Consider the following 15,148-nt stretch of genomic DNA (forward strand, 5'->3'; position numbering starts at 1 on the left):
CATGTGGCAGTCTTTGAATTCCCTCCAAAATGATTGTTCTCTTGAGAAATAAATTCTGGTTGGCCTTGAAAAATGTGTATATTCAGTACAGCTGAAAATGCTGACTGCTACTTCAATTTTCCTTATGCAATGTAGATATAATAGCTGCATAACAGTAATTCCCTTACTATTACAGAGTTTTAGAATCACTGGATTTTCCTGGTGATTGCTTCCATCAGAGAGCTATGGAGCAGGAGAGGATTGAGAAGAATGAAATTCCAATTGAGAAACAAAGATATAGGCCTTTGAAACTCAGAAGAGCTTGCAGATAACTGTGAAATTTATACACAAAAAGATCACTGTAGGTTCTCTACCTATGCACAGTAAAACAATCGTAATGTGTATAATTGTAATTTTGAGGGTCACTTCTCAATAATTTGTTAACTTGTCACAGTCACAATTCAAAACAGATTAACTCTACTAGTATATTTATGCATTGATTTATGATTTATATCCCACATAATCCCCAAAATAATTTGAAGCGGTTATGAACTATTAATTAGTATTTAATATTTATAGTCTTGACATAAATTTAGATTAGACCATTGCTTTCTAAATAATTATTTATTAGAGCATACATTAGTCTAAATAGCTGTTATATGACTGTGTAAGAAATGTGCTTTTAGCAGTAAAAATCTAAATCTGGAAGTGGGAGTTCATTACAGAGAACAGTGCAAGAGCAGCCCAGATGTACATCAGGAACTCCAGGAGAGAAGATGAGTAATGGATACTTCAAGTCATGTCAGCAACAGAATCTGTGGAAGAACTCTGGAGAAGCGAAGATACCGGATATTGGTGACCTGGGAGGATTTAGGCAGCAGTAAGGAAAAGTGAACTTCGAAAAAAATCTAAGCTATGTGGCATGTTACACCCGAGAGAGAGAGAGAGAGAGAGAGAGAGAGAGAGAGAGGAAAAGGGAGAGGGGGAGAGAGAGAGAGAGAGAGAGAGAGAGAGAGATACCACCAAAAATAAAAAGACAGAATTTAAAGGTATGGAAGCAAACAGAATGAGTAACAAAGCTTCCAGTAAAGGGAAAAGGAAAATATTATTTGAACCACCTCAAATTTTATATAAAGACTGAGGAAGATGCTAAAGGACGCTTCCTCAGAGACAAAGCATAGTTAAAGGGAAAGAACACAGGAGAATTAAAAAGCACAAGGTTGTCAGCAACTGGAAAGTCAGCATAGAGGACACATTGCAAGCAGTACAGGAAGTAGCCTTGGTGGGAGGGGAGCATCTGTCCTAAAAAGGCTTTGCAACTGCTTTCAATTATGAGGCTGTACACAAACACTCTCTGAAGAGAGACCCACCCAAGGGTTTCTTGATTTTCTGCTCACACATTGCTTGGAGAGAGACAAGCTGTCAAGAAACCATAAAGAACCATTTTAAGAAATAAATTGAAGCTTTCATCTCTTCAAAGATGTGTGATTAGAAAAATAAATCATATAGCTCTTTCAAACCACAGCCACAAAAATAAAAAAATACCAATATATACATCCTACTTGCATTTAATGAGATAGTGTCTAAAAGAGTGAGCTCTTGATATTTATTTTTATTTCAATCTTGAATTTGAAGCTTTCAATGGGCTCCATTGGAAGAATCAATTGACAGTTTACTTATTCTAAGAATCTGTGAAAGCATTTTATGCACATCAAAATAAGATACTAGGTAAGATAAAATGGAATGGTGTATTCACTGTTCTGATTTAACAGTAATGACAATCATTAGTTATAGAAGATAAATTAAATTAAATTGTATTTCACTCCCAAAAAGTAGGTATTAAATGCATAAAATAAATTTGATTTCAAAATAGCAATTCCCCTGACAGACAAGAATTTTATGTCACTTGGTACTTAAAATCCCATATAATTGATTTTCACTCACCTTCCTGTTCGCTGAAGTTCAGGTCCACTATGTCCTCCGTGAGGTTCAGCTTCTCCATGAGCTGCTGTTCCATTTGGTACAGCAGGAATTTTCCTCTTCTCCTGCAGGAAGCATTTGAGTGTGTATATGTTTTGTTTTGCTTTGCTTTGTTCTAATTTCAGGCACTAATTGTAAATAACATTTTTTTCTTTGAAGAAATATGCAGAAGGCAAAGAACCCAGGCTCTGTTACTTACTTGCTGGTTGCCTCCTCAAGCTTTAGTTTCTTCCTCTGTTTAATGGGTATAGTAGCAACAGAACCTATCTTATGGTGTGGCTGAGAAAACTGAATGAGGTAAAGAACATTTATTTATTCTTTCAACTCATATTTATTAGGTTCCTTGTGTGTGTCATTCAGTGTTATAGATGTTAGAGTTGCAAAGATAAGGAAGAAAAAGTATTCTGTTATTAGAGAGAAACAAATAAATATAAGATTTGAGGTTGAGATTAAGTAGTCTTGAAGAAAAATGAAGTCAGGGAAGGAGAGAGAGAGAGAAAACCCAGGGTGAGAGTAGGAGAGCAGCTTGGAGTGAGGAAGTGTTAGGTATGGCATAGTTGATTCATTAAACATTTTTTCTTTCTTTTTTTTTTTTTTTTTTTTTTTTGACAGGCAGAGTGGACAGTGAGAGAAAGAGACAGAGAGAAAGGTCTTCCTTTGCCGTTGGTTCACCCTCCAATGGCCGCCGCGGCCAGCGCGCTGCGGCCGGCGCACCGCGCTGATCCAATGGCAGGAGCCAGGAGCCAGGTGCTTTTCCTGGTCTCCCATGGGGTGCTTACTTATTCAGGGCTTTGGGCGGCCTGATTCATTAAACATTAACTATCATAATTATTTTTGAGCTCTATACTCCTCTGGGATTCAGATAATAACTTCCATCCAAGGAACTCAAAGACGTTGGCTAAAGAAAGCATTTCGTTGAATTATGACCAATTATCAACCATTTATGTAGTGTTCCTCTATCATAGGTCTATTCCAACTACCTTTGTCAGTGAGAATTTTTAAATATCAGGAAATTCTAACTAAAATCCTGTCTATAATGATCTTTGAGCACAGAAATATGTTCAATAAAACAATTTTAGGAGCAAGTATTTAGCCTAATGGTTGGGATACCAACATCCCATATCAGATTGCCTGGGTTCAAGTTTTAGCTATGTTTTCTGCTAATATACACCCTAGGAGCCAGAGCCGCGGCTCACTAGGCTAATCCTCCGCCTTGTACACTGGGTTCTAGTCCCGGTCGGGGCACCGGATTCTGTCCCGGTTGCCCCTCTTCCAGGCCAGCTCTCTGCTGTGGCCAGGGAGTGCAGTGGAGGATGGCCCAAGTGCTTGGGCCCTGCACCCCATGGGAGACCAGGAAAAGCACCTGGCTCCTGCCATCGGATCAGCACGGTGCGCCAGCCGCAGCGCGCCTGCCGCGGCGGCCATTGGAGGGTGAACCAACGGCAAAAGGAAGACCTTTCTCTGTCTCTCTCACTGTCCACTCTGCCTGTCCAAAAAAAAAATATATATATATATACACCCTAGGAAGTTGCAGGTAATCACTGAAATAACTGGGTTTCTACCACACACATGGGACACCTGGATGGAGTTCCTAGGTTGTAGATCTGGCCTGGCCCAGTCCTGGCTAATGTGGGTATTAGGGGAGTGAATCAGAAGATTGGAATTCTCTCTCCTCTTTCTCTTTCTCTCTCTATGTCTCTCAAATAAACAACTAGCAAAAAATTTCAGTGCTGCAATTGAGAATTTTACTCGATTGTCATTGCAAAGTACAATTGGTTTCAATGTGAAGAAGAAAAAGTGACTCATGAACTGATCTTACATAAAATGGGATGTTTACACATAATGATAAAGGTCTAAAACATGGTAAATATAGATTTTGAAATGGGGAATTCTCTTTTTAAGATTTTATAATCTTCCCAGACATATGGATAGATACAATGAAACTGAACCTCAAAAATAAAAGATATCTGGTAACTGGTGAAAGAAATACCTTTCCAATTACATATGATGCATTAGAGAAAGACTTAGGAGTCCTCCATATCTCCTTCCCAATCACCTAGAGACATATTATATTGCTTGCACACAATTCAGAAAGCAAATGATATTACTTGGTCTTCAAGGAGCAAAGAAAAAGGGCATTTGTGTATGATCAATATCAATGAGCACTGTGAAAAATATAGAAAATATTTTCCCAAAACATAGATATTTTAGGTGTTTTTAAAGTGTTATACCCTGGGAATATACTAGTAGACCAATCAGAGCTATGGAGCTTACATTCCAATGGGGAAGGCAAACAATGAAAAATTAAACAAAGGACTGAATTAATTCAAAAGCATGTTAGAAAGAGTAAGAGCTATGGAAAAGGACAAGTTTAGAGCAAACTAAAGGGGGATGGGAGGTGGTAGGGAGGTGAGAGAGTGGTCAGGCAGGCTCACTGAGAAAGTATCATGTGAGAAAAACTGCAGGGAGGTAAGGAAATTAGACAGGAGAATAATGTGGGGATATCAGCCGGCGCCGTGGCTCAATAGGCTAATCCTCCACCTTGCGGCGCCGGCACACCGGGTTCTAGTCCCGGTTGGGGCGCCGGATTCTGTCCCGGTTGCCCCTCTTCCAGGCCAGCTCTCTGCTATGGCCAGGGAGTGCAGTGGAGGATGGCCCAGGTGCTTGGGCCCTGCACCCCATGGGAGACCAGGAAAAAGCACCTGGATCCTGGCTCCTGCCATCGGATCAGCACGGTGCGCCGGCTGCAGCGGCGGCCATTGGAGGGTGAACCAACGGCAAAGGAAGACCTTTCTCTCTCTGTCTCTCTCTCTCACTGTCCACTCTGCCTGTCAAAAATAAAAAAAAAAAAAATTAAAAAAAAATAATGTGGGGATATCAAGGAGGAAAGAGAAGCCCACCATATGGTAATAAGGCAATAAAATGGTGGGAGGGCTTGAAGAACACAGAACAACGAGGTCAGTATGGTTGGAGAAGAGACAGAGGAAGAAAGTGATAGGAGGTGACTTATCAGATGTGCAGAGAGGCCTGACTGTGTAGATTTATTAGGCCAAGGAAATGCTTAGCTTTCATTCTCAATCAAGTAGGGGAAATTTTGCAATTTTGAAGTGAGAAGTGGTATAATCTAATTTGGATTCCTCATGAGAACAGATTCTAGTGGCTAAAAGCAGAAACAACGTGGCAGTAGTAGTGAGAAATGGCATAATTCTGAATAAATGTTGAAGGCAAAACCTACAGAATTCTCTGGCAGAATGGAAGTCAGGTATCAGAGAAAAGAAAAGAAGTTTAGAGCTGATCAACTATAAGTACGTGGTTAGCAGTTAGTCAAGAATGAACGATGCAGATGGAGAAGATTTGAGTTTCTTGTCATATTCAAGAAACATTATATTGTTTTTAAATATCATAAATGCAAGGAAGTATATGGGTACAGAAGTGAGAAGATCTACAGATCAGTTCAAATTGTCTACATGTTGAGCTTTAGATGTCTATAAGACAATCAAGTGGAGACATTAGATAGGCAGTTGGATAGATGACTCTCAAGTTTAAGGTGGTAAATATATTTGGAAGCAGATTTGAAGCTATACAATTTGATGACTTTACTAAAAGAGTGTGCATAGATAGAGTAGAAAAGATGACTGAGGACTGAGCCTTGCATCACTTCATCATAAATCAGAGAGAAAAGAAGGAAACAGCATGAGAAACAGGCCTGACCAGTGAAGTAGAGGAACCTAGAGGGTCTGAAATGTTGGGAGCCCAGCAACTAAAGTACACCAAGGAAAAGCCAGGTGTCAACTCTGTCAAATACTGTTCACCGGTAAGTTCAACAAAAGGCAGACTGAGAATTGATCATGATATTTGATACTGTGGTCATTGGTGAACTTTCTGTACATTTCTAATGACATGATGGGGCAAGCCTTATTGATATATGGGTTAAGAGAGCATTGGAAAGAGGTACTGGTGAGTGGTATTGAGAACATTTCTGTGGAATTATGCTGCAAAGAGGAATGAAGGAGAAGTGGGTGAGTAGCTGGCAAGGCAATCATTATCAACAAACAACTTAATTTTTTAAAAAATTAATGTATTTGAAATGGAGAGAGAGAGAGACAGAGAGATCTTCCATCTGCTGGTTCTCCTCATCTCCCCTCAAAATGACTGTAATGATGAGGCTGGAGGAAGCCAAAGCCAGGAGCCTGGAATTCAGTTTGGGTCTCCTGAGTGGCTGGCAGGGACTCAAGTGCCCTCCAGGGTGCACAATGGCAGGAAGCTACCATCAGAAGTGGAGCCAGCACTTCAATATGGGATGTGGACATCCCAAACATCACCTTAACAGCCAGGTGAATTCTTTTTTTACATCAGTGAACTAACAGTATGTTCTTTGCCAATAAAAATTATATAATGCAGAACAAAATAATTATATAGAGGGAAATGAGAAATGGTAATGTCCTTGAATAGATGAGAAAAGTATGGGGTCTAGTGCCTAAGTAGAAGGCTGGCTTTGGATAATTCCTCAGTAATAATATATGGGAAGGCAGAATATGTAGGCGTAGATCCTGTCAAGTGAATAGGTATGAGATTGGGAGTCTAGGAAGTTCTTTGTGAATTCTTTCAAGTTTCTCAAGGAATTAAAAAGCAAGTCAATATGTTAAAAATGGTCAGAAAAAATTCTGAAGGTTTGCAGAGAAAAGACAAATGTGAAATCATCATCTAAAGAGAATGATAGCTTTTGGGAAGTATAGTTAGATGAACTTGCAATAGCAAAGGAACCACTTGAAGTATTTGGCCATGAATTTGTTTAAACCAGTCAGCATAGTTACATTTTCTTTCAGCTTCAGCTACATCAATGTAAGTCAGGGTAAAGAGTTGTATTCTCACAGGTTGTGGTTTGGATAAACAAGGGAAAGGCATGAGAGAAAAACAAAGAAGCTGAGAACACATTCAAGGTAGTTGTAATGAATGACAGCAAATTATAGTGCATATGTTCAGGATTACCCCTTGAAGTGACAGCTTACTCTTCTCTTAACTGAAAGAAAAAGTTTAAAATTCTGTGATTTTTAACATTTTCAAAAGAATAAAAACCATGGAAATTGCCCAAGGGGGAAATTATTACTTGAATGAGTATGTGATCAGTGTGCATAATACATATTTTAATTTACTTTACTATATCTATTAAGAGAAAAATATAGCTTCAAATGATATATTATTTGATTATAATGTTTTAAATATATTAATGTTGTAAAGAAATAGTTCTATCTCTAATTGAAACTCATTGCATAAGATATCCATTAACCAAACATGTCTACTTAAATTGAAGTTAATTAAAATTAAAAATTCTGTTCTTCAGTGGCATTAGTTGCATTTCTAGTTCTCAGTAATAGCCTGATTATTAAATAGCATAGATATAGAACATTTTCATCATTACAGAAAGTTGTAGTAGACAGTGGTGATATAAATAAGTATAAACAGATTAAAGCATTTGTTCAAACTCAAATAAATAATGGAAGAACTCAAATGCCTTGAGTTTTAAATTCAATGTGCTTTTTACTTCTGCCTCTCAATACTCAGAATAAAAATTCTGATTCTAGGAAATCTCATAAAATAATGTAAAATAAAACCTTTCATCCTTCAACTCGCCTCAAAAACACTATTCCTCAAAATGAAAGTGCTTTAAAAATGTTTGACTTCACCTTTAACATTTGAAGGATAAATTGGTAATATAGTGACTTTTAAAGTCTCACTCTCAATACATTAATATTTTCAATGATTTTTTTCCAAATAACATCAATTAAAGAATTTCTTATTACTTCAAGAAGCATTATATTACCTTTTGCAATATTATTAGGATAAAGATATACATAAGTATAGAAATTAGACAATCTACAGTCCTTAAAATTACTGCTTAAGCAATTTTATTTATTTTAGTAAGAAATCAACTGAAACTGTGTGGTTGCAGTTACAGAAAAAAAGATGAGATAAAGAAAGTAAAAATTATCTAACAATTATGAAATAATTTCAGGATGAAAATAGAAAAGCAAGATGTTTGTATATTTTCTTTAAATTGACCATGGCATTGAAACAACCTTTTAAGCATTCATGGTTGAGTAGTACACCTGCTAATTTGCCCACCTCTGACTAACCAAAAAAACTTCTCAGTCCATTGAATCTGTAAATTGCTTTTGGGAGAATGGACATTTTGATGATATTGATTCTTCCAATCCATGAGCATGGAAGATTTTTCCATTTCTTGGTATCCTCTTCTATTTCTTTCTTTAAGGTTTTGTAATTTTCATCGTAGAGATCTTTAACGTCTTTGGTTAAGTTTATTCCAAGGTATTTGATTGTTTTTGTAGCTATTGTGAATGGGATTGATCTTAGAAGTTCTTCCTCAGCCATGGCATTGTCTGTGTATACAAAGGCTGTTGATTTTTGTGCATTGATTTTATACCCTGCTACTTTGCCAAACTCTTCTATGAGTTCCAATAGTCTCTTAGTAGAGTTCTTTGGGTCCCCTAAATACAGAATCATGTCATCTGCAAAGAGGGATAGTTTGAGTTCTTCCTTCCCAATTTTTATCCCTTTAATTTCTTTTTCTTGCCTAATAGCTCTGGCTAGAACCTCCAGAACTATATTGAATAGCAGTGGTGAGAGTGGACATCCCTGTCTGGTTCCAGATCTCAGTGGAAATGCTTCCAACTTTTCTCCATTCAATAGGATGTTGGCTGTGGGTTTTTCATAGATTGCTTTGATTGTATTGAGGAATGTTCCTTCCAAACCCAGTTTGCTTAGAGTTTTCATCATGAACGGGTGTTGTATTTTATCAAATGCTTTCTCGGCATCTATTGAGATAATCATATGGTTTTTCTTCTGCAGTCTGTTAATGTGGTGTATCACATTGATTGTCTTGCACACATTAAACCATCCCTGCATACCAGGGATAAATCCCACTTGGTCTGGGTGGATGATCTTTCTGATGTGTTGTTGCATTCTATTGGCGAGAATTTTATTGAGGATTTTTGCATCTATGTTCATCAGGGATATTGGTCTGTAATTCTCTTTCAGTGCTGCATCTTTTTCTGGCTTAGGAATTAAGGTGATGCTGGCTTCATAGAAAGAATTTGGGAGGACTCCCTCTTCTTCGATTGTTCTGAATAGTTTGAGAAGAATTGGAGTTAGTTCTTCTTTAAATGTCTGGTAGAATTCAGCAGTGAATCCATCTGGTCCTGGGCTTTTCTTTGTTGGGAGGGCCTTTATTACTGTTTCAATTTCTGTCTCAGTTATGGGTCTGTTTAGGTTTTCGATGTCTTCCTGGTTCAATTTAGGCAGGTTGCATGTGTCCAGGAATCTATCCATTTCTGATAGATAGGTTTCCCTGTTTGCTGGCATACAAGTCCTTGTAGTAATTTCTGATGATTCTTTTTATTTCTGTGGTGTCTGTTGTTACGTTTCCTTTTTCATCTCTGATTTTATTGATTTGGGTCTTTTCTCTTCTTTTTTTAGTTAGTTGGGCCAATGGGGTGTCAATTTTGTTTATTTTTTCAAAAAACCAGCTCCTCGTTTGGCTGATTTTTTGTAATGTTTTTCTTGATTCAATCCTGTTGATTTCTTCTCTGATTTTAATTATTTCTCTTCTCCTACTAGATTTGGGTCTGGTTTGCTGTAGGTTTTCTAGATCCTTGAGGTGAATTGAAAGCTCATCTATTTGGTGTCTTTCCAATTTCTTGATGTAGGCACCTATTGATATAAACTTTCCTCTTAACACTGCTTTTGCTGCATCCCATAAGTTTTGGTATGTTGTGCTGTTATCCTCATTTACTTCCAGAAAGTTTTTGATTTCTCTTTTGATTTCTTCTATGACCCATTGTTCATTCAGGAGCATGTTGTTCAATCTCCATGTGTTTGCGTATGCTCTAGGGATTCCTGAGTTGCTAATTTCCAACTTCATTCCTTTATGGTCTGAGAAGCTGCATGGTATGATTCTAATTCTTTTGAATTTGCTGAGACTTGCTTTATGGCCTAGTATGTGGTCAATCCTAGAGAAGCTTCCATGTACTGCTGAGAAGAATGTAAAATCTTTAGCTGTAGGATTGAAAGTTCTGTATATATCTGTTAGATCCATTTGGGCTATAGTGTCGTTTAAATCTACTGTATCCTTGTTGATCTTCTGACCGGATGATCTGTCTATTTCTGAGAGTGGAGTATTGAAGTCCCCCAGTACTACTGTATTGGGGTCTAAGTCTCCCTTTAAGTCCGTTAATAAATCTTTTAGATAAACTGGTGCCCTGTAGTTAGGTGCATATACATTGATAATTGTTATATCTTCCTGTTGAATTGCCCCAAGTGGTGGAGTTGGAAGCATACCAGGGGATTCCAATTCAATCCCATCGAGGTGGCATGTACCAATGCCATCTCACTGTTCCAGGTGATCAGTTTCAGTTCACAGTTGGTCATGGTGGAGGGACTGGGAGTCAAAGGGAGCACATAGACAAGTCTAGTACCTGCTAACGCTAACCGATGGAGTAAATAAAGGGGAGAGTGATCCAACATGGGAACTGAGATACTCAGCAGACTCATAGAATGGCAGATGTCCTAAATAGCACTCTGGCCTCAGAATCAGCCCTAAAGGCATTCGGAGCTGGCTGAAAAGCTCATGAGAGTATTTCAGGCATGGAAAGCCAAGACACTCTGGCAAAAGATCTCTGCGAGTGAGATCCCAGTGGAAAGAACAGGTCATCAAAGAAGGAGGTACCTTTCTCTGAAGGGAGGAGAGAACCTCCACTTTGACTATGACCTTGTCTAAACAAGGTAAGAGTCGGAGAACTCAGAGGGCTTCCATAGCCTTGGAAACTCATGACTGGAGCATAGGGAGATTACTGATGCCATAGACAGGAGTGTCAATTGGTAAAGTCAACAACAGGAGTCACTGTGCACTTACTCCTCATGTAGGATCTCTATCCTTAATGTGCTGTACATTGAGATTTAATGCTATAACGAGTACTCAAACAATATATTTCACTTTGTGTTTCTATGGGGGTGCAAACTGTTGAAATCCTTACTTAATGCATACTAAACTGATCTTCTGTAAAAAAAAAAAAAGAAATTATCAATTCCCAACTTGACTCTCACTGGGATTAAACATGACAATAGGTCTGCTCTGATTTCATCATCATTTAAAAAAAAATCATCTATTATTTTTCACTTTATGTTTCTGTGTGGGAGCAAACTGTTGAAATCCATACTTGATGTATACTAAGCTGATCTTCTGTATATTAAGATAATCAAAAATGAATCTTGATGTGAATGGAAGGGGAGAGGGAGTGGGAAAGGGGAGGGTTGTGGGTGGGAGGGACGGTATGGGGGGGAAGCCATTGTAATCCATAAGTCGTACTTTGGAAATTTATATGCATTAAATAAAAGTTTAAAAAAAAAAAAAAAACTTCTCAGTCCAGGGCTGAGTCAATGAGGCAATCTGTCACTTTAGGTAGAACAGCAGAGTCAAACCAGATTGGATTCCACAAGGGCAGGGCCATAAGCAAGGGTGAATAAATGATAGTTGAGATGGTTCTGGGAGGAGATTAAGCAGAAACAGTGGTGACAATATGAGGAATAGACTTGATATTTGGTCACTGCTCTGAACACTCACACATGTGGCAAGAAAATGACCCCAAGCATTCTTTATTTCAATCTTTCATGATTTTGTGATGGGTAGGATACACGTTTAATTTTAATTAAAATTAGAAAATTTAAATTAAATTTAATTTTAATTAAAATTAGAAAATTTAAATTAAATTTAATTTTAATTAAAATTAGAAAATTTAAATTAAATTTTAATTAAAATTAGAGAATTTTAATTAAATTTAATTTTAATTAAAATTAGAGAATTTTAATTAAATTTAATTTTAATTAAAATTGGAAAATTTTTGCAATTTTTATATCATACAACCACTCAAAATTTATATAAATATAATATTTGTAATTTTTAAAAGCTCTTCCCAAATTTTACTCTGATTAGCAGTATTAGAATTTTCTACATAACATGAGTAAGCATGGCTTTGAATTTTCCTAATACTTGCCAATTTTAAAGTGATGGGCCAGTGATGGGATTTTTCTCAGGCCTTATTTTATAGTGTTAAAATTTTAATTTTTCTCTGGTGTAGTATGTTTCAACTTGGATCTAAAATCCTTTTGCTTACATGGAACTGCTAAATTTAATGGTTTATCATAAAAAATGCCAAATTTCTCTGTGAGGCATATTGGGTTGTAGCAGAATCAAGAAAAATTTTGTAACTTCATGCTTCTGCTTTCTTAGAGGTTATAATTTAATCACTTGAATATTTTGATGGATTCTACTATGTTATGACTTGCATTTAAATAATAACAGCATACTGGGATTTTAAAAAATGTTTTTTCAAATATACATACCTGGGAAGGAACATTTTTGGGCGGCTCTATTCTAATGCTTGGGTCCCATTCTCCAGGAGGGAGAACAGTAACCTGATCCAGAAATTCGTCAATTCCTGATACCAGGTCATTACGATCTTTAGCTTTGTAAGCAACATCATGAAATACCTATAAAAGGAAAACAAGTGCCATTTAGAGTTAAAACCAATTAAAACTTATAATTTTTTTATTTCCCAGTTTTCTCAATCTGATTATAACAATTTAAGAAATAGGCAGCTCTGACTCTAAAATTTGTAATGTAAATAAATAAATAAATAAATAAAGTTATGTCTTTTGCAACAAAATGGATGCAATTGGAGATAATTATGGTTAATTAAACAAGTCAAACCCCCAAAAAATCACATTTGTGATATCATACCATGATTTGTGGTAGCTAATGTATACGACACAAAAAAGTGAATGTGTAAGAGTGAAATTGACAATTTTGATTTGATTATTGTTTATAGTCCTTGGCTATATTCCTGTAGAACAGTGGTCTTTCTACTTTTTACTTATTGAATACTATATGTGGCCTGAGCCGCGGCTCACTAGGCTAATCCTCCGGCTTGTGGCACCGGCACACCCAGTTCTAGTCCCAGTCGGGGCGCCGGATTCTGTCCCGGTTGCCCCTCTTCCAGGCCAGCCCTCTGCTATGGCCCGGGAGTGCAGTGGAGGATGGCCCAAGTGCTTGGGCCCTGCACCTGCATGGGAGACCAGGAGAAGCACCTGGCTCCTGCCTTCGGATCAGCGTGATGCGCCCACTGCAGCGCGCCGGCCGTGGCGGCCATTGGAGGGTGAACCAACAGTAAAAGGAAGACCTTTCTCTCTGTCTCTCTCTCGCGCACTGTCCACTCTGCCTGTCAAAAATAAAATAAAAAAAAAAATACTATATGTAGTGGAGTATTAAACATATACTTATAAATTGAAAAGATGTCATCATGAAAATTAAAAGAAAGGAAGGAGGAGGGAGAGAGGAAGGGAAGTATCACTATGTTCTTAAAATTGTATCTTTGGGCTGGCACCACAGCTCACTAGGCTAATCCTCCACCTGTGGCACCGGCACACTGTGTTCTAGTCCCGATTGGGGCGCCGGATTCTGTCCCCATTGCTCCTCTTCCTGTCTAGCTCTCTGCTGTGGCCCGGGAAGGCAGTGGAGGATGGCCCAAGTGCTTGGGCCCTGCACCTGCATGGGAGACAAGGAGGAAGCACCTGGCTCCTGGCTTTGGATCAGCACAGCACGCCGGCCGTAGCGGCCGTTGAGGGGTGAACCAATGGAAGGAAGACTTTTCTCTCTGTCTCTCTCTCTCACTGTCTAACTCTGCCTGTCAAAAAAAAAATTGTATCTTTAACATACATGAAATCTGTTCTCTTTATGTTAATAAAATATATTTAAATATAAGGGTTTATTTCATTAATTCACACAGATACCTATTTTTCTTATCATTGCAGAATGAACACTGAAATTTCTGGAGGCAAGGAGTGAAGAAGAGGAAAGGGAGTATGAAAGGAAGCTTATTAAATTAGAATTAATGATTTAAGTTGGGCGAAGGTTATCAGTAGGTGAGTAACTGAGAATTTCTGGAGGAAGTCCTTGCTTTAAAACAGAGATCTAAATTTGTAGCATGATTAGAAACATTAATAATATTTATACTGTGGCATATGTAAACTAATTTAAAGCTCAACTTTTTTCTAAGTTTGAAAAAAATAATGTTATGTTAGTGTCGTATTGGATATTCCAGATATATTTCATATATACAGAAAGAAGAATGTGTTTTTATATTCTGCCTATACACACACACTCCTGTGCACACACCCACATGCACACTCCCATTGTGCCAGTCAGTCAAGTTGTTCACCAGTATTCCTGATCTTCTTCTATACATATGAGAGGATTGTACTGCTCTGCCTTATTTGATATGTGGATTTGCTGTGTTCTGTTTCAGTGTTCACATGTCACTTCTGAATGGAAATGATGAGAACCAGTGTGTGACTTTTCACACTTACCTGTTGTCTGGCTTAGTGACAGAAAACTTAGGTCCAGATAGACTTTCACAAGTCTGTCTGCCTGAGTGACTATAAAGAGCAGAGCCCCTCTGCTAGCCCATCAGGGTCATCCAACATGACAGAAATGAACTTTTTCATGTTAAGCCTCCAAGATTTTTGTTGGTTGTTCCTGCAATATAACCTAATATCTCCTGATTGAAGTACAGAGCAATGATATAATAAGTGGGGAAAACCAAAATAAGGATAAATAAGAAAAGTTAATTTATATGAAACATCATTTAAATATTGATGATAATTTTCATGGTTGACATAAGATGAAATGGAACAAATACTTGAGGTTAGGGACTCATATTATTCACTATGCTGGCCTATTTTACAGTGACAGGACATCTCAAAATTTCCAGGAAAATTCTGCTTTCAAATATTCTATCATTTTTAAAAGACTTGCTTATTTCTTTATTTGACAGACAGAGAAATTTTCCATTTACCGGTTCACTCCCCAGATGGCCCTAGTAGCCAGGGCTGGTCAATGCTAAAACCAGGAAATCCATCCAGGTTTCCCACACGAGTGGCAGAGGCCCAGACACTTGAGACATCCTCTGCTGCCTTTCCAGGCACATTATCAGGGAGAATGATGGGTAGCAGAGCAGCCAAGATTCAAACTGGCACTCATATTTAGAATGCCCACATTGCAAGCAGTGGCCTAATCCACTGCTCCACAACACCAGCCTCTCTCAATTTAACATGCTGA

At 37.8% G+C, this 15,148-nt stretch overlaps 1 protein-coding gene across 13 annotated transcripts in view; it reads right to left on the reverse strand.

Annotated features, from left to right (window-relative positions):
- Positions 1–15,148, reverse strand: part of SLC4A10 (solute carrier family 4 member 10) — a 333,141-nt gene that overhangs the window by 73,082 nt on the left and 244,911 nt on the right. For all 13 annotated transcript variants that reach the window (XM_051848038.2, XM_051848035.2, XM_017342639.3 and 10 more), the window contains 2 exon segments: positions 12,376–12,522; positions 1,924–2,024 (listed from right to left, as the gene is read on the reverse strand). In XM_051848038.2, coding sequence (XP_051703998.1) covers positions 1,924–2,024; positions 12,376–12,522 — 248 coding nt within the window.

Source organism: Oryctolagus cuniculus, chromosome 3, assembly GCF_964237555.1.
Source record: "Oryctolagus cuniculus chromosome 3, mOryCun1.1, whole genome shotgun sequence".
Taxonomy (NCBI): Eukaryota; Metazoa; Chordata; class Mammalia; order Lagomorpha; family Leporidae; genus Oryctolagus; species Oryctolagus cuniculus.